The 24484-nt window shown below is 29.9% G+C and overlaps 1 protein-coding gene across 5 annotated transcripts in view; it reads left to right on the plus strand.

The window, feature by feature from the left end:
• Positions 1 to 22632, plus strand: part of LOC129920091 (mitogen-activated protein kinase kinase kinase kinase 5) — a 108035-nt gene extending 85403 nt beyond the window's left edge. Inside the window, exons 8-16 of one of the 5 annotated variants that reach the window (XM_056001270.1) lie at positions 646 to 708; positions 11661 to 11699; positions 14857 to 15466; positions 15591 to 15711; positions 15791 to 16147; positions 16211 to 16657; positions 16728 to 16949; positions 17017 to 17143; positions 22499 to 22632. In XM_056001270.1, coding sequence (XP_055857245.1) covers positions 646 to 708; positions 11661 to 11699; positions 14857 to 15466; positions 15591 to 15711; positions 15791 to 16147; positions 16211 to 16657; positions 16728 to 16949; positions 17017 to 17143; positions 22499 to 22598 — 2086 coding nt within the window. In that variant the 3' untranslated portion in view covers positions 22599 to 22632. The remainder of the gene's footprint in view (positions 1 to 645; positions 709 to 11660; positions 11700 to 14856; positions 15467 to 15590; positions 15712 to 15790; positions 16148 to 16210; positions 16658 to 16727; positions 16950 to 17016; positions 17144 to 22498) is intronic. The other 4 variants (XM_056001271.1, XM_056001272.1, XM_056001274.1 and 1 more) reach the window with 4 other exon arrangements.
• Positions 22633 to 24484: the final 1852 nt, after the last annotated feature.

Here is a 24484-nt window from a genome sequence, read left to right on the forward strand (position 1 = left end):
TCTATATCGCATTTTGGCTGCGCTCTCGATTTATTTTCACAACCAAAAAAATTTCACATTTAATTTCATTTTTTTTATAATTTTTTTTTTCAAATCTCATTTTATTTAACTCGTTTTCCTCACATTTTTTTTTTCCAAATAAGCGGGTTTTATTTTCAGATTGAACAATAAATTGGCTTTAACCACACTTTCAATCCAAATCGCCAAATGCATTCAAACATTTTAATTCTTTTTTTGATTTTATTCTTTTCATATCCAGAACTGCATTGCATTTTTTTATTATTATTTTTCTTTTCAGTCTTTTCATTCAGTTTTTTTTTTTTTTATTTTTGCTAAATTTCATTCTTTTCTAAGTGTTTTGTTATTACAAGTGTTCTTGTGGGAAGAGCATTTGAGATATTATGTATGTGTGTGTGTATATTCGGGAAGTTAGCGTTGCCGTTGTTAAATCAAATAAGGTCATACTAAGTTTATAAAAATTTGTATATTCGTACATATGTCAATATTGTTTTTGTTAAAAAAGTTAACATTTGACAAATTAACTCGTTTTGTAATTTTTTTTTAATGCAACGCTATCTTTCATTCCTGTAAGATAGTTTAAGGGATTTTAATTTTATTTTGTTTAATTTTTTTATTTTATTTTAGAAATAAAGAGCAGACTCGAGAGTCAAAAGTTAGTGGAACAATGATTTTCAATATGTCCTTAAGGTTAGCGATGTGTTTTGCAGTCAATATGCAACGCAAAATTTAATGCGCAAAAGCCAATTAACAAAATAAAATAAAAACCGAAAAGACTATTTTATTTTTAAGAAAATCATCAAAGCAATCTCCAACGTAATTATTATTAAATGTTGGTGTTTTTTTGTTGTTTAAAAAAAATTATTTTTTTTCCATCGTACCTAACCTCAATTGATTTAAAATATTTTTTTAAAAAATGTGTTGTTGCAAGGCTTGATTTTAGAATTAGAAAAAAGGGACGTTTTGTGAAATTTACTAATGAAAACTCATGATGCTTAGCAAAATGCATAGCTAATTCGATCGTTACAAATTCATGCTTCTAAGCTCAACTTATATTGCAAAAATCATTTTTGAATTTACAAAAAAAATAAGAAAAAGAACACAAATTTCAATTAACTTACAACTTTAAATATACCTAACTTTTGTATATATTTAAAAATGCAATATTAATCAGCTAGCGATCGTTTATCGGCAAAACTTAACTCCAACTTTTTGTAGCAGGGAGCTGGTGTAGGTTACTTTTGGCCGAAACTATTTTCAACAGTATTACAAAATCGGAGTTTTAGTGTTTAATATGAGTCTAGGTTACTTGAAATTTCTGCAAACGAAAATTTTGAATTTGACATTTTTTTTTTCTGATTTTTAAAACAAAAAAAACAAAACCTTGAATATTGAGCTACAAAATAGGGATTTGCAACAAAAAGTGCACTTTTTAAATTTAAAATTGAATTTAAAAAAAAACTACAGAGTTTTTGCGCAACAAATTAGAATTTTGGACACACAAATTTTCTTACTGTCATCGAATTTTATGTAGTTTAAAGTTTATGTAGTTAAAAGGTCACAAATTTGGATGCCAGCCAAACCTATTGTTCAGACTTATTTTAGTGGAAAATTCAATAACTCCAAAATCATGCGAGCTACAAATTTTTGGTTTGAGCAACAAAATTGGGATTTGCAACAAAAAGTGCACTTTTTAAATTTAAAATTAAATTTAAAAAAAACTACGGAGTTTTTGCGCAACAAATTAGAATTTTGGACATACAAATTTTCTTACTGTCATCGAATTTTATGTAGTTTAAAGTTTATGTAGTTAAAAAGTCACAAATTTGGATGCCAGCCAAACCTATTGTTCTAACTTATTTTAGTGGAAAATTCAATAACTCCAAAATCATGCGAGCTACAAATTTTTGGTTTGCGCAACTAATTAGTATTTAATTAGCTTCAATTTCTTAGACTAATTTTGTCCGAAACCCACGAAGTGCACGGCAAAATAAGTGATGTCTTTTTTCCAATGGATCAAGGTGGCTGCCTTGGGGAACACCAGAGTTAATACAGAATTGATTAAAAAGTTCATTTCTGAAATGTATTCTATAACTTCTTTTTCGAGACGAAACACATCGTTAAAGCTAAGAGCTCTTTGTTTAATTGTAAGTTTTTTGTGACAAAGTTTATCAAAAGCTTAGCTAAAATGGTCTTAGCACAGTAAATTTGTTTAAGATCCTCAAAAAATCGATACAAAAATGGTAAAGTAGAACAAATTAGTTACAGATATTTTATTTTGAATGGATATTAGGGTGTGTCACTTTTGTATGGAAAAATAAAAGTACCTTAATTTTCAAATGTAATAGTGGCCAAAAGTAGTATTAGGGTCTGAAATTTAATAATATGTAAACAAAATTATAATATCGTTCGTCTTTGGCTCGCTCAAATCGGTTGAAGTTGTTAGGAAAAAAAACGATTTTATATGAAAAAATGATTTTTTTTTCTTCGCATATTATTTCGCAGCTTCTTTACTAAGTGTTCAATTCCAACAAAAATAAGCTTAAAAGTTTTTTCTTATAAGGATATATATTTAAAATATTTGATTTTGTATTCAAACGGCACAATACAAAAAAAAAAACATATATTTAAAAAATCTCTAAAAATTCAAATTTCTTCGATTTCTTCCTATATTTTGAGCGAGCCAAAGATATTAATTAAAATTAAAATTGTAAACGCAGGATTTATTTTTGATAAGTAATGTAACTTTTAAAAGCTATTACATTTGGAAATTCCATACTTTAGCATTTTGACACACCCTAATATATATGTCGAATTTCGGATTTCATTCGTTTTATGGTTTAACTGTAATTTTAACGCTGATTGCGTCACTAAGCACCTTTCAAAAAAGTCGCCACTCTCGAAGGAAGGATTATGCAAACAACTAGCATTACCAGAACCAGCAAACCTTCATTTATGTCCGTATTTTGTTTCTGTGATGTTTTTTCTGTGATATTTCATAGATGGCGTTGGAAACGGATTTAAATTACATTTCTAATGCCGGAGGAGTTTTCTCGAATCGAATTGAACGGAAAAACAATCACTTAGTCTTTCGTCGAAATATTATTGAAAAAATCGCTCCATACCGGTTATTCTGTTATTCAAGGGAAGATAAACCCAAAAAAACAAAGATAAGAATCTAAAACCGTTTTTGAGTTTTTCGTGTTAGGTATGGTTCATCCGAGTTCACCTTGTAATCAAGTTTTTGAAGTGAAAACTTTTTCAATATCGCAATGATCTGAATCAAGATGAAACGAAAAAACGACAGGAAAAATCAATTGATTATAACTTTTTTTTATTTTAACAGATAGATGAATAAAATTTATACTGTTATTGTTGTACATTGTATTTCAATTAATTTCATATTGAAAATCCTGAGATAACGGTAAAGAGATGTTCTTTTTTTCTAAAAACGTTATATCTTTTGATCTAGAGCACATACAAATTTGATTCAACTTTAATACTCATGCTGGGTAATATTACCTTTCATTTGATATTTGACAACGGTACATGCTCTACAAGTTATACACAATCTTAAATTGAGAAACTTGAAAAATACCTCAAAACACCTGTGGAGATCTGTTGCCGTTGACCAGCCACCAGTGCACATAGGAGTATTTGCAGTAAAAACCTGGTCATAATTCGATTTTCTGAAAATCAAAATTGACACCAAAAAGTTTGGCAAAGAGGGTGCAAAATAAACATGTGTCAATATGCTGCACTCATTTTTTTGTTTTTCGATCGTGTCTGGTTAAAAAATGAGTTCAAAGTTAACTGTTATATCTACCTCGTTTTTATTTGAATGCGAAGTATTTTGTTAAGTGTTATTCTATATGCGATATCGAAGTGTTGTGGTAGAAATCTAAAAAAAATTAAATGGAGAATTCTTCTTCAGTTGTTTATTAACGATATTAATAAAGTTTTGAAAATGTTAGATGGTTATTTCTATTTTAATTCGGGCTTAGAACTAGTATCTAAAAACTTGATATTTTTGGTAAGTTATTATTTGAACTTTAATGATTTTGTTTTAGTATACCCCGTTATTCTGCGATGAATTGAAACTTATGAGTTAGTTTATATATCCCCTAACATAATGCAACAAAAATTGTGTGCTCTTAGTTGCTCTTTAGAGAATCGAGGGTCAATTAGTTTTTCACTTTCTGATAGAAAATACTCCTTACTTTAAGCAACGTTTTTTATTTTTAAATTAAATTTACTGATGTTATTAATGTATCTTATTTTGGGTGATCTTAATTAAGGTTGAGAAAGAGAGAAAAGAAACTGAGAATTGGGTATTAGGGATGAGGAAAAAAATTTGAGAAAAATAATGTCGACAGGCAGAGTACAGGCCATTAATCATTTTTTTTAGTTTTTGGTAAAAAAATAAAAATAACAAAAACTAGGTTTATATTGTATTTTCTTGTAGGAATACTCATTTTAAACAGAAATAATAATAAAAACAACGAAAAATAATTATGGCCAGGTTTTTGATGACAATACTCTTATGTGCAGTGTAGGAAGTACCGTAATCTCAATTTTAAATTTCTACATTATAAAAAAATTATAACTTTTTTTCTAGATGTCTGATTGAAACATCATATTAAAGCTTAAATAAGAAGCAGATTATATAAAGTTTATAATACCTATAGGTTGTCATAAAAAATAATCTTCTACCACGTGTGAATTGCACACATGATTTTTTTTATTTGTCTGCACTATAATTAATTTCATATTGTATATTATAATAAATTCTTTTACTTGTTTTGAAATAATTTTTTTTTTTCAAAAGCTGTCAATTTTTATTCAAAAAAAAACCCTTTCATGGGAGCCTCAGTAAAGTTAACGTAAAATGGGTTCTCCAAAATAGTTCTCGAACAATTAATCTCAAACTAAAATGTGTGGTAAATTAAAGCAAACACTAAATTTAAGCCATGGTTACACATTTTATTAAATTCCTTCCAAAACTATTCCACTATCCAACTCAATTTACTGAATTCTAATTCTTAGAATTTGTGGGTTGAAAAGCATTCGTGGTCTTTTATTTTTGTTTTGGTTTTCTAACTTTCAAGTGCATTTGCCTTAAAATAATATTAATCCTTTTGTTCGAAGTTCTTCAGTTAAAACTAAGAGCAACCAATTGAAGTTTCAACTCAAAACATTTTTTGTTGTTTTTTTGTTTTCTATTTCTGCCCTCAATCAAATTCAAGTGTGCTTGAGATTTTAAACAAAAAAAAAAGTTGAAGTTTTTTTGTCTTTCTAAATAATCAGTCCATTAAAAAGTACACAAAGCTTTGTCTATGGACAAGTAGCTACTTTCCTAAACCTAAAACTTGTCTCTTTTTGTGATCAATTCAACACTTTTGTGTTGGCGACAGATTATGGTGTGCAAAAAAAAAATTCAAACCCTTGGTATAAACTTAAACCGACCAACCCCATTACGGGTTACTGCTTCTTCTAAAGCCATTTCTGTGTTAAATGAAAAAGAAAATTTATCTATCTATCTATGCATATAGAGGAGCGATATGGCATCAGACAAAAACACTGTCTGTAAAAACATTTTCCATCAGCCAAAAGGAATGTTCAGTTTGAACGAGTACGAGGTATGAGTACGAGAGTATTATAGATAGATTTTTATCCTCCGATACGGATCCAAATGTTAAAAGGGAACGTTGTTTACAAGTTTAAGGTTACTGAATCGAAATGAATGCACAACGATACACAGAAACACACATATCAACTACACCAGGAAAGGAATATAGCCAGAGGAAGATGGAGAAGAAGTCTTAGAACAGTGAGAGGTCGTTTGCCCTTTTTTGTATAGAGATAGTAGCTACTACAAATATAGAGATACCTATAGAGAGAGAAATGCTGACTCTCTCTCTCTCTTAGAACTATACAAAGCCGAATACAACGCTTTTGATATAAATTTAATGGGATCGTCATGCTTGTGATTTAACCGGATGGAATTATGGCATAATGCTGCTTTGTTTTTTGTGTTTTGTTTGGTATTTTTTTTTTTTCTTTAGGGATTAGTCGCATTTTTGTCTACGTTAAGGATGTGCTTGAGCATAAATTAAGTTTAATCTATATTGCTTAGAAAGAAGAGAGTTTGTCTGCATCAAGTATTTTTGTGGCAATGAGGCGTGATTATAAATGCCACAAATTTCAAAAAAAAAATAACCTAAAATACTGTAAAATGTATTGTAAGTTATGTTCTATATTCTCTTATCGAGTAAACCACCCCTTGGAGAGGGGCTTTAAAATATTATACCTTAAGCCCTAAGTCCCTTTATATTTTTGGGTAGATATTAAATAAAACGTGAATCTTATTTGTTTTCTTTTTTTCATAGGAAAATATTAAGATAGATATTAAAAGGATATAAGTAATGATGTATTCCAAATAAAAATAAGCTTGTTATTTTTGTATCTTATGTTTTTTTTTTTTTGTTGGTACTGGAATTAAAAATATGACCTTAATAAAAGGTATTTTTATTTTTATTAAAAAATTGCTCCTTGAGATTTTTTGGAAATTCGAAGAATTTTGTCTAAGATATCGTCCTAGGATGAGGGTTGCTAGCATAAGCGTTTACAAAAGCTGTATTTCAAATGAAAATGGCTTCAATGATTCCCTTGAAAATCGATTAAATTGGTCACCTGATATTTATACCAATTGATTGCACGTGTATATTATTAGCCAGGAGATATTCTGTAAAACGATACAATATCTGGGATTCGTTAGTGGGATTGTCTATTGCTTAAACAAAAAGGTATGAGCCACAGCATGAGTTGAACCTATGGGAAATTGTCTCAATGTTATACCTATTATAAAATCGAAGAATCAAATTTCATGAAATTTTCAACCATAATCAATGGTATAAGGTATCATGACAATACAATTTTCGCCCACTGTCATACGCTTAAGTTCTTCTGAAAAGTTATAGAACAGACATTTATTAAAGAAATTCGTGTAAATTTCTAATTCCTGAAACTTTTTGAAATCATTGGACCTTTTGAAATATCTTTTTGTTAAATGGCAATTATTTTTTGAAGGAAAAAGTTAAATTAAAACTTCTAAAATTTCAATTACATTTCGCCTAATTTGAACTCAGTTTGATTAAGTATTTTTAAAATTACGAAAAATATTTGTCCAGCTTTTTCTTTAATAAGCTTCATCTCCAAAATCTTCGGTCATTTAATGGACTCTCCCTTGTCTTCTTTTCCTATATTTAATATTCACCAATCTTTTGAAAGGTTTTTGAAGTCAAGTTAATGTTAATGCATCATTGGTTTAACTTGATGAGGCTGGGCAATTGGGCATTTCTAACAAGTGTGATAGGAACCATTATCTACATGGGAAATGACACTACGCGCAGAATCACCTTCATTTTGTTACAATTCAAGAGTTCTTTAAACAAAAAATAAACATGACTGGAATGACTGAATTATGAGCAGGGTTGTATGTAAAAATATCAATTGAAAAGAAAATGCATTTGTAGTTTAAAAAAATAAATTTACTGCAAATAAAATAAGATTGCATTAAAAAAAAAAATGTTATTACAACTGAAAAATACATATTTGCATTGAAAATACAATTTTTATTGCAAACAAAAATATTTTGTCATAAAAAAAATATTGCAATTTAAAAATTGTATGCATTGCAAAAAAAAAAAATCAATGCAAAATGTGTGCATTAAATATTTTTTTTTAAATACTCGAATTTCGTCGAATTTCTTACAATTTTGGCTATTTGAACATACATTACGTTCAATATTATAGTTGAAGTAGCTAATGAATGGTCAAATAGACAAAATTGTAAGAAATTCGATGAATATTTAAAAAAAAATATTTATTGCACACATTTTTCATTGATTTTTTTTTTCAATGCAGAAATTTTTAATCTGCGAATAAAAATTGCAATAATATAATTATTTTCAATGCAAATATTTTTTCAGTTGCAATAAAAAATTTTTTGAATGCAATTTTTTTTCAGTGGCAATAAATTTTTTTTAATGCAAAAGTTGTTTTTTTTTTTTTTAGTTTGTAATGGAAAACAACTACATTGAAAAAATATGTTTTTTTTTTAACCCTGGTCGCCTGAAAAAATTTCAACTTCATTTGTTATTCCCTTGTCATATTCCAATAAAGTCTTGTAACCTGCCAAAGCAACTTCGAACGCTCCTCTTTTACTTTGGCTAACGTGCTTGCATTATAATTATAATAAAAAGTGTGTTTGTAGACAGAAACACGCTTTTTATAAGATCAACTATTGGAATGGCTTTATCCTTCATTGACTTTTCTCTGGGCCTCGATTTTAAACTTTTTACTACAATTAAGAATATGATTCTAAAATTCAGATTTTAATTCTTAAAAAAAAACGATGGTAAATTCTTAGTGTTAAAATCTTTTCTACACTGAGGGAAAAGCCACCATAAAACAACGTAAAATCAATGAAAACCACATTGATTTAACTATTATTCGGAATGATTTTGCGTTGAAGATGAACATTTTAAAATCAACGTGGTTAATTTTTGATGGTTTCGTTTCTTCAAGTCACATAAATCAAAGTAGTTCATCTTTGAAACAAAGACGTTTCAACTTCAATTTATTTTTTTCCTCAGTGTATGTGTCAAAAAAATGGCATTTCCTGCCATTTGACCAATATGAAAAAAATCGTTATTCTCGAAAACAGCTTTGTTGATTTCGATTTTAAAAAACATGCTTTGGAAATTAAAAAAAAATATTTTTTGAACCATTTTATTAACGGTATAAGTCTAATACTTGGTTGCATAAAATCGCCAACGTCATTGAATTATTTACCGCCTAGAAAAACCCATCAAAGCAGTAAATGCGCTTTTTTAGAGACACACTCAGGAAAAGTTCTAAATTGAAGTTTTCTGACGCAAACATTTCCAACAATATCTGGTCTGTGTTCTTAAGCCATGAATATCATTAGATAGCGATTCGAGCAATTGTTGACTCCTCGAAATGATGGGAAACCCAAGATATTGGAAGAATGCATGGCGTTAATGGTTTATTTAGTTTATTACTCGATGATGTTTTTAAATTTAAATCCTAACGATTTAACGATATTTTTATCGAACAGTAATTATATATATTATATATACAATTTTCTTAAAGCTAGTTATCTAAAAATTTACATTGATTATATTTGTATTATGTTGGCACAAAAAAATCCTAACAAGCGAATGAGATTAAAAGGAATAATTTACCAGTGAATATTATCAACATGCGACACAGTGACCCACTCTTAAATTTTTTTGACTTGTTTACAAACTACTTTTATCTGTGTACCAAATGTTACGAAAAATATCAGAGATACAGTCTATTGTAGTATAAACTATATTCGATGTGGGTCACCGTGGTGTATGTGTAATATTTTCTTCTCTTGAAAAATTTCAACAAATTTCTACCGGTCAATAAATAATGAAAATATTTAGCTTTGATTAACCATTTACTTATACAGGGTGTCCCACAGTCACCGCCCCAAACGAAAACCATGGATTCCTGAGGTCATTTTAAGTCGAAAAACTTAAGAGGTAATTTTCTCGTTTTCGTCCCGTTTTCGAGTTACCACGGTTTTTATGATTTTTGTTCTCTTTTCCCTTATCTGGCTTTATCTTTGCCAAACTACGTTTGATTTGAAAAATTTTTTTTACAACCAAACAAGAATTTATTACAGTTTTAGTTTGTCTCAAAACTTTTTTTTCTGCGGACAACCGTTTCTCCACAATTTTGCATCAAACACAATTTTCCTCGTTTTTTAAGTTGTTTTTTACACTTTCATATCATTTAAGTCAAAAAAAAAACACGTTAATGAGTATTAACTTTTTGTGCTTTTTATTAAAGCCCAGTTTATTTTCATAAAAAAAAATAAGTTTTATTGCATAAAAAAGGCTACTGAAATTAATTTAAAAAAAATAAACAATCTGAGTGAATAAAAAAAAAATAATTTTTAAATAAAAAATTAATTTAAATGAGTTAAAAACTTTTTCTGAGCTATTGTGGTTAAGAAAAGAACAAATAAATAAAGCTCAGAAAAAGTTTTAATTCATTTAAATAAATTTTGTACAGTAGTCCCTCGATAATGTGAACTAATTAAAACAAGGCGTTTTCGGATTTTAGAGGGATTCACATTACTGGAACTTTTTTCAATTGCCATTTAACTGATTAAAACATTCTTAAAACCAATGAATATTACATTTATTTTTAGCTCAGTTTAAGCCAGTACTGAATAAAGAAAAAAATCAACAAAATACAAGTAAAAAAAACGTTAAAAAACTTCGTATAAAAAGATGTAAAATGTTAGCACAAAAATCTCCAGCCTGCAGCTGCTTTCAATATTAAGAAATGTCAAGACAAATAACAGTTATCCACTTTTCAGACCTATACAAAGATTGCGTGCACGAACGAGAAAAACATGCAAGCTTTTGCAAAGGAAATTCACATTATAGAGTCTAAAAATTTTCGAAATTCACATTACAGAGATGACAATGAAAATTTTTGGCGATTCACATTTTAGAGAAATTCGCATTATCGGTAATTCACATTATCGAGGGACTACTGTATTTAAAAATTATTTTTTTTTTAATTCACTCAGTTTGTTTATTTTTTTTAATTAATTTCAGTAGCCTTTTTTATGAAATAAAACTTATTTTTTTTTATGAAAATAAACTGGGCTTTAATAAAAAGCACAAAAAGTTAATACTCATTAACGTGTTTTTTTGACTTAAATGATATGAAAGTGTAAAAAACAACTTAAAAAACGAGGAAAATTGTGTTTGATGCAAAATTGTGGAGAAACGGTTGTCTGCAGAAAAAAAATTTTGAGACAAACTAAAACTGTAATAAATTCTTGATTGGTTGTAAAAAAAATTTTTCAAATCAAACGTAGTTTGGCAAAGATAAAGCTAGATAAGGGGAAAGAGAACAAAAATCATAAAAACCGTGGTAACTCGAAAATGGGACGAAAACGAGAAAATTACCTCTTAAGTTTTTCGACTTAAAATGACCTCAGGAATCCATGGTTTTCGTTTGGGGCGGTGACTGTGGGACACCCTGTATAGCTTAAAAATATTATTTTATTTAATTAATATTATTCTTCTATAAAAATAAAAACTCAAATAATTCTCGAGAGGAATATGTTTAAAACTATGGAATTGACACTTTTTTTTCGATATAAGCTTAACCATTTGACTAAGTTTACCTACTCATCGTGTTCATTCAATCCCTTTCAATGTGTTTTATTCTTTATTCAATTCATTTGCATAATATTCTAACTTTATCAATCATCAATTTTGAATAAATTTGGGTTTTCAAAAAAATTGTCTAATTCAGTTGTTTGTTTTGTTTTTTAAGTACTGATCACACTCAACAATTTTGTTTAAGTCGTATAATACTTTTGTTGTTTTCTTCATTTTTTCATTTTTGATTGATGTGTTCTTGGTTTTAAGATTGTTAGTCCCCAAAACAAAAATAAAAAAAAAAAAATCTACCCCCGATTTGACTTGCTTTTGTATAAATGTTCTTTTTTATACACACACTTTATTCTTATTATTTTCTTACGATTAATATTTCAATTGTAGGAGCCTCTTACAATATATTGATGAGGAGCTCAAGCTCAGGTAATTATAGTTTATTGCAAAAAAAAAAAAAAAAATCAAAACAAAAAAATACTTATCATCACCCACTATTCTATCTCATTATAATTTTTTCACTGTATACAGTTAAATTATTTAAACAAAATAAAACTCATCTCATTCACTAAGCAACAAACTTTTTACTCATACAATAACTACATATTCCACAGATTTTAATATTTGAAAATAAGTTGTAGTTTTTTTGTTTTAAGTTTTATAGACATGTTACATTGTGAAACATGAACAAAAACACGAGAAACACAAAACATGTACAACAATCATTTTGATTTCATTAGCTTTTATCATTTTTTTTTTTTTTTTTGTGGCTAAATTTTGTTTGGGTGTTAGAGCTTTTGGGTTTACTTCTTTTTGTATTATATTTGTTTTTTATTCTGTTTGAATTGTGGTTTTGGATTTCTATAAATTTTTAATACAAAATTGTAATAATTTTTGTTAATTAGATAATGTTTATAAAGTTTTGTTATAAAATTTGTCCTGGTTAAGGTCTTAATTTTTTTGATCGCGGAACTATATGAGAAATATACAGGGCAGCTTAATAAAGTGTTCATCATTACTTACTTAAGCTTTTGTTTTCGTTGTCGTTTGCCAAAGAGTTACCCAAATCGATTGAAAAATTGTGGATTGTTGTCCTGTGGAACCAATGGTCCTTCATTGAAGTAAATGTGTACGCAAATTTCTTAAAATTGGGGACTATTTTATGACTGAATTTAGTGTCTAATATCATAGTTAAATAACCCCCCCATCAAAGAATGGGTCCTGAACAATGTCATAAATCCAAAATATTTAAGACTTTTTTTTCCACCTAAAAATATCTTCCCGATTTCTCATGAAATTTAGAATGTTAATTTATTCCTGCTTAAGGGAGTTATTTCATTGAATAGTTATTTGACGGAGCCAAAATTTTCACTGCAACTTAAAGAGATTGTTAGCGAAATTGTTAAATTCAGTGAACAGTGACACGCGTAAATGGACTTTCCAGGTGATAAAGGCCCGTTGCCGGAGTAGATTCAGCCTGGATAAAATAGCAAAACTGTTCGAATGAGTCAATATTGTTGAGAACACTAGAAGATCATTTGTCGTAAAATTTGAAAAAAGACACAAATTTTAAAAATCACTTTACAGTAAAGAAGTCTAAAAAAAAAAAAAAAACACACAAAACCGACTTCTAAGATCGAAACTTGTATTTATGATCGGTCTAAAAATTAAAAATTAAAAGAATCCATTAAAATGAAAAATTTATTTAAACAAACAAATAAACTAAACTGATTTTTTTTATTATTAAATGTTAAAACAAAGTGGTATTCTTAAAAGTGCGTTCTTCAAAATAAACTTTTAAAGGTTTTTAAGAAAACAAAAAAAACAGTTCTCGGGCCAAAAGGAACCCTATTCTATTGAATGGAAGTTCGAAAAAAAAAATGTATTTCAAACTACCTACTACTACAAACTACTAATAATTTCTTAGAAATAATGAAAATTAGAAGTAATATAATACCACTTTTTTCCGTACACGTCGCATTCCATGAAAAATGGTAACTTTTCATAATTAGGAAAAAGAGCAATAGATGGGATTTATTGCAATGAAATACTTCTTTAGAGGCAGATAATTCAATGTCAAGAGTTAACAAGTGTTTGTGAACTTAACTCCTAAATTGATATTCACCCAGCCAAACTTTTCATCAAGTTTTAAATAAAAATAAACGCTTAAACTTGGTTGATTTGATGTCGTTTACGTTACGCAATATGTGTATTTAATTTATGGTAATTATATTTGATAAACTGAGACTTGTGGACGCTTCATTACAGAGAAGGTACGATTTAAAAATATTTCTAAATGTTGAAATCGATCTAAAAGCTGTAACTGCACTTAAAATCTACAAACAGCAAAAAACAGGCAAACATTTCATCTACGTTACAATGGAAAGCTCCACACGCAGTATAATAATAAAAGTTTAGTGATTGGTTCTTAAAAATAGTTTGTAATTACCTGCTAAAAATTACTCTGAATAAGTACTGATACCTTCTGTGGTACTTGCAAATAAACATTCTGTGTTCCCATTAAACACTATTTTCCTTTTTCTTCTGATGCCTTTCAAAATGTTAAAATATACTATTGATAAAAAAAAAAAAAATCCCAAAAACTTTACTTTCAAATATTATTTTGATCCCTTTGTACATAAATTTATACGTATTTTTGTTCTCTTAAATCTGTATAATCTGTACCGTTAGTATTTAACGAAATAAAATAAAATAAACTGAGGTTCTCTTAGATAGTTTACGGACTCTTGTTTAAGCTTACTCAAACTAATATAGTCTAAGAGCCCACAACATACAACTCACGTTGTTTAACCACCCCGAAAACCATACAAAGCCGCGATTTAAAGCTCCCAGACTTTTGAACTCGTAGAACGAATAACGCTATAAAACTACATACTCACATTTTGATTATAGCTCCACTCCCAAAATTCCAAAATTTGCTTTGGGCTCTCCGTCTAATACCAATTTCTTTGATAACCTTAAAATCAGAAGAAGTTCAATTTTTTCAGGACAACCAAGTCGATTTAAAAAGTTTAAATTCTTTAACATTCTTCATTAGTAAACTCTGTATAACTTACCCCCAACTTATTGCTCGAAACTTAGTCGTAAAACCGAAAGTCTTCCTAATTTACTCTGTTTTGTTATATAAATGTTACTTTGTGCTTTATTATTAATATTTAAGAAATACCAAAAATACCTCCAATCATCTGTATAAATTTGTTTTCATCAAACCAACAATCATCATCATTAATCCATAAATATTTTGACAAACCCACGGCTTTATTGCGCTTGTTAATTTTAAGGATACACTTTGCATGTACTTATTGTATAGTTATCGTATGTAATTTATGAAATAAGGGAAAATTCAAATAATCTTTTGGGTTTTTAAAATAAAACAACAAATAAATTGAGTGAAAACGGTTTACTATAGCTACACTACTCTTTAATTTTTCTTGCTTTTTTATTTGTTTAAGTTTTTTATCTTTATTTTTGTGTTAATTTTTAATTTGTATATAAATTTATTTTGAAAAAAACGATTTTTTACACAAATATTTAATTGTTTCCATTTTTTAAAAACCATTTCCAGAGCAACTCTACCACTCACCGATAATACCAAAGATATACTCAATCCTGATTGCTTATGTCCACATTCGGCCATCAATGGAATAAGTCCTACTGATGTAAGCGGAAATAGTGGAGGAGGCAATAATGTTGGTGGTGGTGGTGGCAACAGTCGTGGTGGCCTCGTTACTGATAATGCAGGACCACTATCCACGAGTATGATTAGTAATTTACGAACAACAGCTGTAGACGCAATGATGCCATCAACTAATGCCATCATCAATAATAGCAACAACAGCAACAGCAATAGTAGTAATATTAGTAGTACATCAAATGGTCAAATGTTGCTAAGAGAAAATAGCAGTGGAAGCAATAGTGGACATGGTGGACATGGCCATGGATCAAGCTCCTCCAGTGCTGCCCAGCAGGCAATTTATGCAAATTTGGAAAGTATGTACGCAACTGTATCGGCATCTGTATCGTCGTCGTCCTCATCATCATCAGCAGCAGCAAATGCTGCTGCTGCGAGGACACAAGCAAATAATGTATCGAACAGTAATAGCAATAACTATATGAGTAGTAATAGCGATGCGAATAGCAGCCATAACTGTGATTTTAGGAATGAAAGTAATCAGGTAAATTGCCATATTCATTCATTCAATCTCATAAAAAATTGAAAAACTCAATTAAGTATCATCAGAGAAATCTCTGATTTGCTATTGACCATAAAACTCATTGAACTTTATTCATTTTTTTCAGAATGGAGTCGAAGATTCTCCACGAAGACATAGTTCGATGGACCAATTAATGGGTTTACTCAACGATATGGGTAAATCATCAAGGACGAGAAGCCTAAGTGATAGTGGAACACAAGAAGAAGGTATCAATATCAATTTCATTCCCTTTTCTAATCTTTTTCACTAACATTCCCATTTTTTTATTTTTTTTTTTTTTCTTAGAAAAAGAAAGAGAAACCCAACCCGACCTACTCAACAATACACCTCCTGTGCCTCCGAAGAGATCCCATCGAAGACGACACACCCCGCCACGACCCATTTCGAATGGTTTACCGCCCACACCAAAGGTCCATATGGGCGCATGCTTTTCGAAAATATTCAATGGCTGTCCACTGCGTGTTCATTGTACAGCCTCATGGATCCATCCGGAGACACGTGATCAGCATTTGTTGATTGGAGCCGAAGAGGGTATATTCAATTTGAATATGAATGAATTGCATGATGCTGCCATCGATCAGTTATTCCCGAGACGAACAACTTGGCTGTATGTGATTAAGGATGTTTTAATGAGTTTGTCTGGTAAGTAATCTGCCCTCCCCTCATAGATTGTAAATCCCTAAAACTGTTTTTTGTATTTTTTAGGAAAATCCTGCCAACTATATCGACACGACTTAATTGCCCTACACTCCAAACAAACTCACCGTTTCTCCCTGCACATGAATAAGATTCCCGAAAGACTGGTACCGCGCAAATTTGCCCTCACAACGAAAGTTCCCGACACCAAAGGTTGCACCCAATGCTGTGTCACCCGCAATCCATACAATGGTTATAAATATTTGTGTGGCGCAACGCCATCTGGCATCTTCCTAATGCAATGGTATGATCCATTGAATAAATTTATGTTGCTCAAGCAATGCGAATGGCCATCGAATTCCGGTGTAATTGGTGGTCATATAGTTCAGAATGGTGGACAGACACCAGTTTTTGAGATGATAATTACTCCTGAGCTGGAGTATCCGATTGTGTGCACGGGAGTTCGTAAGGGTATGAATGGCAGCTTGAGACTTGAATTGATCAACATGAACAGTGGTATTGACTTTGTTTTATCAAAAGACAATTGAACTTATGATTTTTTTTTCTTTTTTTCAATTTATTTTAGGTGCGGGATGGTTCCATTCAGATGATTTGGAATTTGATGGAACTGCGACTATGGTACCACGACGGGAGTTCATTAAAGTTGTTAAAGTTCATCAAGTGGAGAAGGATGCAATTTTAGTTTGTTATGGAAATATTATACAAATTGTAACGCTCCAGGGTAATCCAAAGCAGCACAAGAAAATGGTCTCACAATTGACTTTAGATTTTACTGTCGAGAGTATAGGTATTAGTTTGATTAGAATAATAATAATAAAGATTTGGAAGCTTGATGTGATTTTTTTTTATTATAGTCTGTCTACCGGATAGTATTTTGGCATTCCACAAGCACGGCATGCAGGGCAAGTCGTTGAGGAATGGCGAGGTTACACAAGAAATCAAAGATATGTGTCGAACATACAGGCTATTGGGATGTGATAAGTAAGTAATATATATTTTTTAATATTTCCTTTCAATTACTAGAAACTAGCAATAGAAAGTTTAACATGATAAAACAATGTATTCGACTGTAAGCTGTAATAACGACAATAAGGATTTCTTATATGTTTGTAATTTAGACCCAATTCGTTGCATTTCGGAAGAATTGAGTTTTTGTAAATTCAAAATTCAATTTTGGTCCCTTAAAGCCGACTATAGACATAGAAGGAAGACTATTGTTTTTTCTTTTCATCAACACGCGATCACCTTGCATAAGCTTGGAGACAAGAATCATGAGCCATCTTAACCCGATGTATCCCATCTTTTTTTTAAATTCTGAGGTTATTTCGTCCGGCCCAACAGCTTTTTCCTTTTTGAAATATTTAACCGTTTCACTTACTTTCTCGACTCTGGAGACGTCGGATACTTAAGCTATTAAAAAGTATAGCCTTGGAAATTGAAAGGCAGTCAGAATACTGTCGCCACCTGTAATAAATTACTTCGACTTCCACAAGAAGCTTGCCTTGAGCATTGTTATTGAATTATGGTTGAATATGGTTGGTTGCAGCCTTGTTCGTGTTTTTTCGTAGCAGTTTGTGTAAAAATTTCGTACCATTTGATCTTCTCAAGACTTTTCACTCAAAGTAGATCTTTCGAGTGCAGTTTTTGGGTATGTTGCACCAGACTACCCCACTTTGAATAAACGTTTTGGTATCAATAGTATAATTGTGCACATTTTCAAGTAGAATCTTGTTTAACAACAATCTCACAAATGCGGTCTTCGACAGGCGAACTATGTATGTAGAAATGGGCCCCCTTTTGAAGGCAACCTCTGTGTGAAACCATGTGCAATTAAAATGGCACTCATAGCTGGCAACGAGTGGTCAAAGCCTCTCACTCGCTTACAACCTAAAAAGAAAAAAATGATGACATGAACTGTATTCTTAATTTATTAATTATATATGGTTGTGTTGCTTTAAAGTCAGCTACTGCTTCTTCAGTAATTGGACCGGTGACTCTGACCAGGCCTAGTATTTACTCTAGTGAAAAAAAGTGGCGTTACTTTTGCAAAACATGAGGCGAATCTCATATAAAACACACGATTTTTCTTTGTATGAAAAGCTAGGGCCATAACGGTTTCTCTTCCTTTAAGTGCCAGTCTAATTTTTAAGCAATTCTCGATATCGAATTAGTAAATATGTACAGTTGTGTTCAAAATAATAGTAGTGCCTGCAACTAAATAACACTTGTTATATTTACGGTGCTTCTATGGTTAAAAATTTAATTTCTTTGATGTCAAAGTTTGTAACGGTCAATTACTAATAAATGTATCGTAATTTTAAAGTGGAAAAGAAGGTGCCAAATAATTTTTCAATGATTTTTGGTTGTTCTTTCGAATTTGACCTGTTCAAAATAATAGTAGTTAAAGTTATTTTTTAAGAATTAAAAAGCGGTTTATAACTTAGAATATTTATTTTTGGTTTAAAAGTAAGTACTCATATAATTTGAATAATTTTTCAACAAAAAACGATTTGTTTCGGTTTTAATCTATTTAAAGTTCGAAGAGCAAAACACTGCAGTTCGGATAACGGAAACTTATACGAAAGCTGCTTGAAGAAGGGAAAACCTACTTGGAAATTCAAGTTTATATTAGGATGCTCCCCTACAATGGTAGCCAATGCAATAAAGTCAACGAAAAACCCGAAACGCGCGGTAGAAGAAGAAAAAAGACCGCCGTAGATGACAGGAGTAATGTCCAGACGAGCAAAGTTGAGCCTTCTGCATCGTTGTTTCACATCCAGAAGGCTTTAAGCCTGGATTACAGTGCAGTGAAAATTCGGAGGCGAATGTTAGACACTAATTTGTACGCTTGAAGTCCACGAAAAGTTCAGCGAAAAATGTTAAAAAGCGTATCCAGTTTGTAAAAGACCACATAAACTGGCCAGCAAAGTAATGGCGTAACATATTGTTTACTGATGAGAGCATATTTGTCCCCTTTGGTGGTACTGGATCTCCAGAATACGTCCGACGTCCACCCAATACGGAATATGTTCCAAAGTATACGACGGAAACAGTTAAACATGGAGGGTCGAAAATTTAAGAATTTAAACATATTTCTTTGTTAACAGCGGAACTTTTCGTGGACTTCAAGCGTACAAATTAGTGTCTAACATTCGCCTCCGAATTTTCACTGCACTGTAATCCAGGCTTAAAGCCTTCTGGATGTGAAACAACGATGCAGAAGGCTCAACTTTGCTCGTCTGGACATTACTCCTGTCATCTACGGCGGTCTTTTTTCTTCTTCTACCGCGCGTTTCGGGTTTTTCGTTGACTTTATTGCATTGGCTACCATTGTAGGGGAGCATCCTAATATAAACTTGAATTTCCAAGTAGGTTTTCCCTTCTTCAAGCAGCTTTCGTATAAGTTTCCGTTATCCGAACTGCAGTGTTTTGCTCTTCGAACTTTAAATAGATTAAAACCGAAACAAATCGTTTTTTGTTGAAAAATTATTCAAATTATATGAGTACTTACTTTTAAACCAAAAATAAATATTCTAAGTTATAAACCGCTTTTTAATTCTTAAAAAATAACTTTAACTACTATTATTTTGAACAGGTCAAATTCGAAAGAACAACCAAAAATCATTGAAAAATTATTTGGCACCTTCTTTTCCACTTTAAAATTACGATACATTTATTAGTAATTGACCGTTACAAACTTTGACATCAAAGAAATTAAATTTTTAACCATAGAAGCACCGTAAATATAACAAATGTTATTTTGTTGCAGGCACTACTATTATTTTGAACACAGCTGTATGTATACTCCTTTCATGAAAAATCTAAAAATTTTCGGTTTCACTCAAAAATCGGAATACATACATACATATATATTTTGAACCATTCAAAACAATTTTGCTATAAAACAAAAAGAAAATTTCCTATTAATATAAAAAACTATGTAGATTTTTAAGATTGTAATAGAGCAAGATCCCAGGGCCGCCAGACATTACTTATTTTCTCAAGAAAAAAATGTATGGAATTACGTAGTGCTAGGACATACTATTAGTGTATGGATACTGGCTATCTTGTGCCGACGGCCATTTTACCGGTAACAGGTGCTAAAGGTACGAAAAATACGTACTTACTTTTCTCATTTTCTCAAGGCTGATTTTTATATATGATACTCGGATGGGCCTAACACCTTGCCAGACACGCATAATAGGAAACAGGAAAGTTAGATTTTATTATATGGAGGTCTGGGAAAAAAATAATAAAACATTTTGACTTCAGGACTCGAAAGAGTATCAAGACACGCGTCGAAAACCACATTTTGCACAATCGCATCTAGTCATTTGGCCGCCATTTTGTTTTTTTTTTAATAAAAATTGCAATTTTTCACATAACTCACGTATTTTTGAATCTAAAGAAAAAAAAATGTATCGCAAACTTGAAGATAATTTAATTTACTACAATATATGTTAAATTACTTTTTTCGATTATACCTTCGGTTTATTTTCGTCATATCTCTTTTATTTAAGCTTTTTTGAAAATTTATTTGGAGTAAAAGTTGTAGATCTTTTTATTACCTTCAGTTATTACATTAACGGTTTTTCGATTTGACAGACCGTTTTTGGTCTATAGGAAAAAACTTCAAAAAGGTTGCAATTTTTTAATAAATAGCAAAAAGGTTCTAGTACAGGGTAATTTGCATTAGATGTAACAACAACCTAGGCGTGTAGGTTGCACTCAGACAAGAACAAAATCGTATAACTAACACTGCCAGACCCATTTTGACAGCTATTTTTTTGCCAGACACCTTAAAGCTTTGAAAAAATAGTTTAACTTTACTTCTTTTTTCTTTAAATACTGTTTAAACATAAATTTTCCAAATATATGTAATGAAAAACACTTTTTTAACTTAACAACTATTTGTTCATCATTTTCATTATGAGTTTAAAGGTAGGTGATATAATATCTTTAATAATGTGGTATTATTAAGCATAAACATTTTACTTCAATACTACGGAAGATCCATTAGATTATATTAATATAACAAATCTAACGAAACTTTGTTATAAAGCTCCTTTACAAACATGCTCACGCTGGCGCTGATACACATAGGGAGCATTTGTGCCTGTCTGGCAAGGTGTCAGGCCCATCCGATAGTCTGGCAGCTTACAAAAATTTATTGAATTAGTTCCCTGAGTACAATATATAAAAATGAAGCTTGAGAAAAAAAAGTAAAGTTAAACTATTTTTTTCAAAGCTTTAAGGTGTCTGGCAAAAAAAAATAGCTGTCGAAACGGGTCTGGTAGTGTTAGTTATACGATGTTGTTCTTGTCTGAGTGCAACCTACACGCCTAGGTTGTTGTAAGTTGTAACATCTAATGCAAATTACCCTGTACTAGAATATTTTTCCTATATTAAAAAATTGCAACCTTTTTGAAGTTTTTTTTCCTACAGATCAAAAACGGACTGTCAAATCGAAAAACCGTTAATGTAATAATTTAAGGTAATAAAAAGATCTACAACTTTTACTTCAAGTTAATTTTCAAAAAAGCTCAAATAAAAGAGATATGACGAAAATATGGTTTCAAAAAAAAAACCACCCTAACTCTTAAACCGAAGGTATAATCGAAAAAAGTAATTTAACATATATTGTAGTAAATTAAATTATCTTCAAGTTTGCGATACATTTTTTTTCTTTAGATTCAAAAATACGTGAGTTATGTGAAAAATTGCAATTTTTATTAAAAAAACAAAATGGCGGCCAAATGACTCTAGATGCGATTGTGCAAAATGTGGTTTTCGACGCGTGTCTTGATACTCTTTTGAGTCCTGAAGTCAAAATGTTTTATTATTTTTTTCCCAGACCTCCATATAATAAAATCTAACTTTCCTGTTTCCTATTATGCGTGTCTGGCAAGGTGTTAGGCCCATCCGATGGGTCTGGCAGCTTACAAAAATTATTGAATTAGTTCCCCGAGTATCATATATAAAAATCAGCCTTGAGAAAATGAGAAAAGTAAGTACGTATTTTTCGTACCTTTAGCACCTGTTACCGGTAAAATGGCCGTCGGCACAAGATAGCCAGTATCCATACACTAATAGTATGTCCTAGCACTACGTAATTCCATACATTTTTTTCTTGAGAAAATAAGTAATGTCTGGCGGCCCTGGGATCTTGAACTATAATATATCAGTTACTCTTAGAAGCTTTCCAAAATCAATATTTTTATTTTTAAATTTCTGTGATATTGATTTTCAATTGTTCTTATAAAACATAAATAAGAACTTGAAAAGGGCTCTTATTTAATTTAAAAAAAAAATATTAAATAATTATTTTTATTACAGAGTCGTTGCCCTTGAAAGTCAACTATATAGAACTGGTTCACTTGGAAGTGACGAAGGACACGACCTCTATATATTAGCAGGGCACGAAGCCAGTTACTAAATAAATAAAATAACAAACAAAACAAAAAAAAAAACTTAAAAAGAAATATAATTTAAATTATGAAGAATCCCTAGAAAAAAAAATAAAACAAAATTAATTAAAAACAAAGCGTTAATTAATCTAAATTATTTATACATATACGATAGTATACTTGTTTTTTTTTTTTTTTTAATTTTTCTTTTTCAATATTTTATTTAAATTTTATTTTTTGTTTTCTTTTGCATTTTTAATTAAAAATTGAAAAAAAAAACAACCTTTCAAAGGCAACTATTACAGAAATTAATTCAAAATAAATAATTAAATATTTATGCAATAATGAAACAGTATGTATAGATTTATTAATAAAGAAAAAGAAATTCAATAAAAAAGTGAAACTAGTTATCCATTTGCCGGAAACCCTATTCTTATAAATAGATTTTTTTTTCTTTTTTTTTAATAATTATATAGAAATTTAAGCTCACAAAAACAATTAATAAATAAATTATAAGCAAACTGAGTAACTTTCCAAAAAAAAAAAAAAATAAATAAATAAAAATAAATTAACACAAGATGCAAATTAATAAATTTCTATTTAATTAAGACAAAAAATGTAATAAAAAATATTTAATATACAATACAAGAAAAAAAAATTTAAATATTATATTTAAAATACAAAAAAAAAACACATAAAAAGAAAAGTATATTTTTAATATTAGATCGAACAAATTCAAATGCATATAAGAAAAATATTTAAACTTCTATGTATTAAAATGCATTACATAAAATACATTTATGTACTATTTAAAATAACATTTCTTATATGAAAACAAAGAAAATGATTAGGGTCAATGTGGGTAAATGTAAACAATTTAATGCTTTTTTTTTCTTCTGACTTCAGATTTTAATATGTTTTCACGGAACAACTTCACAGGTATCTTCAAATGCAAATATGAAATGATGGCAATTCTTCTTTATAAATATAAACAAATATTTCCCAAATTGTTGAAATTACAGTCAAATATGGCATGTTTACAAATACCCCACCATGTTTGTGTTTTTTTACAAATTCGGGGTAAATGTGAACACTGATTTAAAATTTAGAATTTCCTCTTTATCATATGGATAACGACTTGAAAAACGTTCAAGAAGGTATTTGACAAAAACTTTTTCAAATTCCAATAAAAGTTTTTGTTTTCTTCCTTTGATTCTTTATATAGGCACCCAATATGCATCCTGAGCACCTCTGAACATCATATTTTTTTTTATTTTTACGTCAAAGACCGATTTTGCAACATCATCCACTGAAAATGATGGATTTGGCAACTTTAAAATATGACTCCACGGCACTTTAGCAATAGTAATTGACTAAAAATACTTTATTTTTATTAAAACAAATAATTTCAGCAAAAATATATGTTTATATTTACCCCCAGAATACGTTGTTTACATTTACCCATTATGAAAAATATTCTGGGGTAAATTTAAACACATGCAAATCGACATAAATGTCCTGTATTTTAAAATTTGTTTGTTTCACATAGAATCTACATCAAAATTCAAAACTAAAAAGTATTTGCAAATTATACTGACTTAATTGAATCTGCAAAAATATTTAATATTTCTGAAAGACTAACGACTTGTTTGGCACTTTAAAAAATTATCTTTCACGGAAAATACGCTCGTCGAATGAATACTCACTTGACAACATTGAGTTTGACGTATAAGTTAAAAGATACATGCGTCCGCGATTTGTACTTATGTATACGTCACAGAGACTTAACTGAAGCTTGTTATGAGCCATGTTCTCATTTACCCCTGTTTACATTTACCCACATTGACCCTATACATTATTAATAAATTGAAAAAAAAAAAATTAAATATTATTTAAATATTAAAATAAATAAAAC

This window comes from Episyrphus balteatus, chromosome 4 (assembly GCF_945859705.1).
Source record: "Episyrphus balteatus chromosome 4, idEpiBalt1.1, whole genome shotgun sequence".
In the NCBI taxonomy this organism is placed as follows: Eukaryota; Metazoa; Arthropoda; class Insecta; order Diptera; family Syrphidae; genus Episyrphus; species Episyrphus balteatus.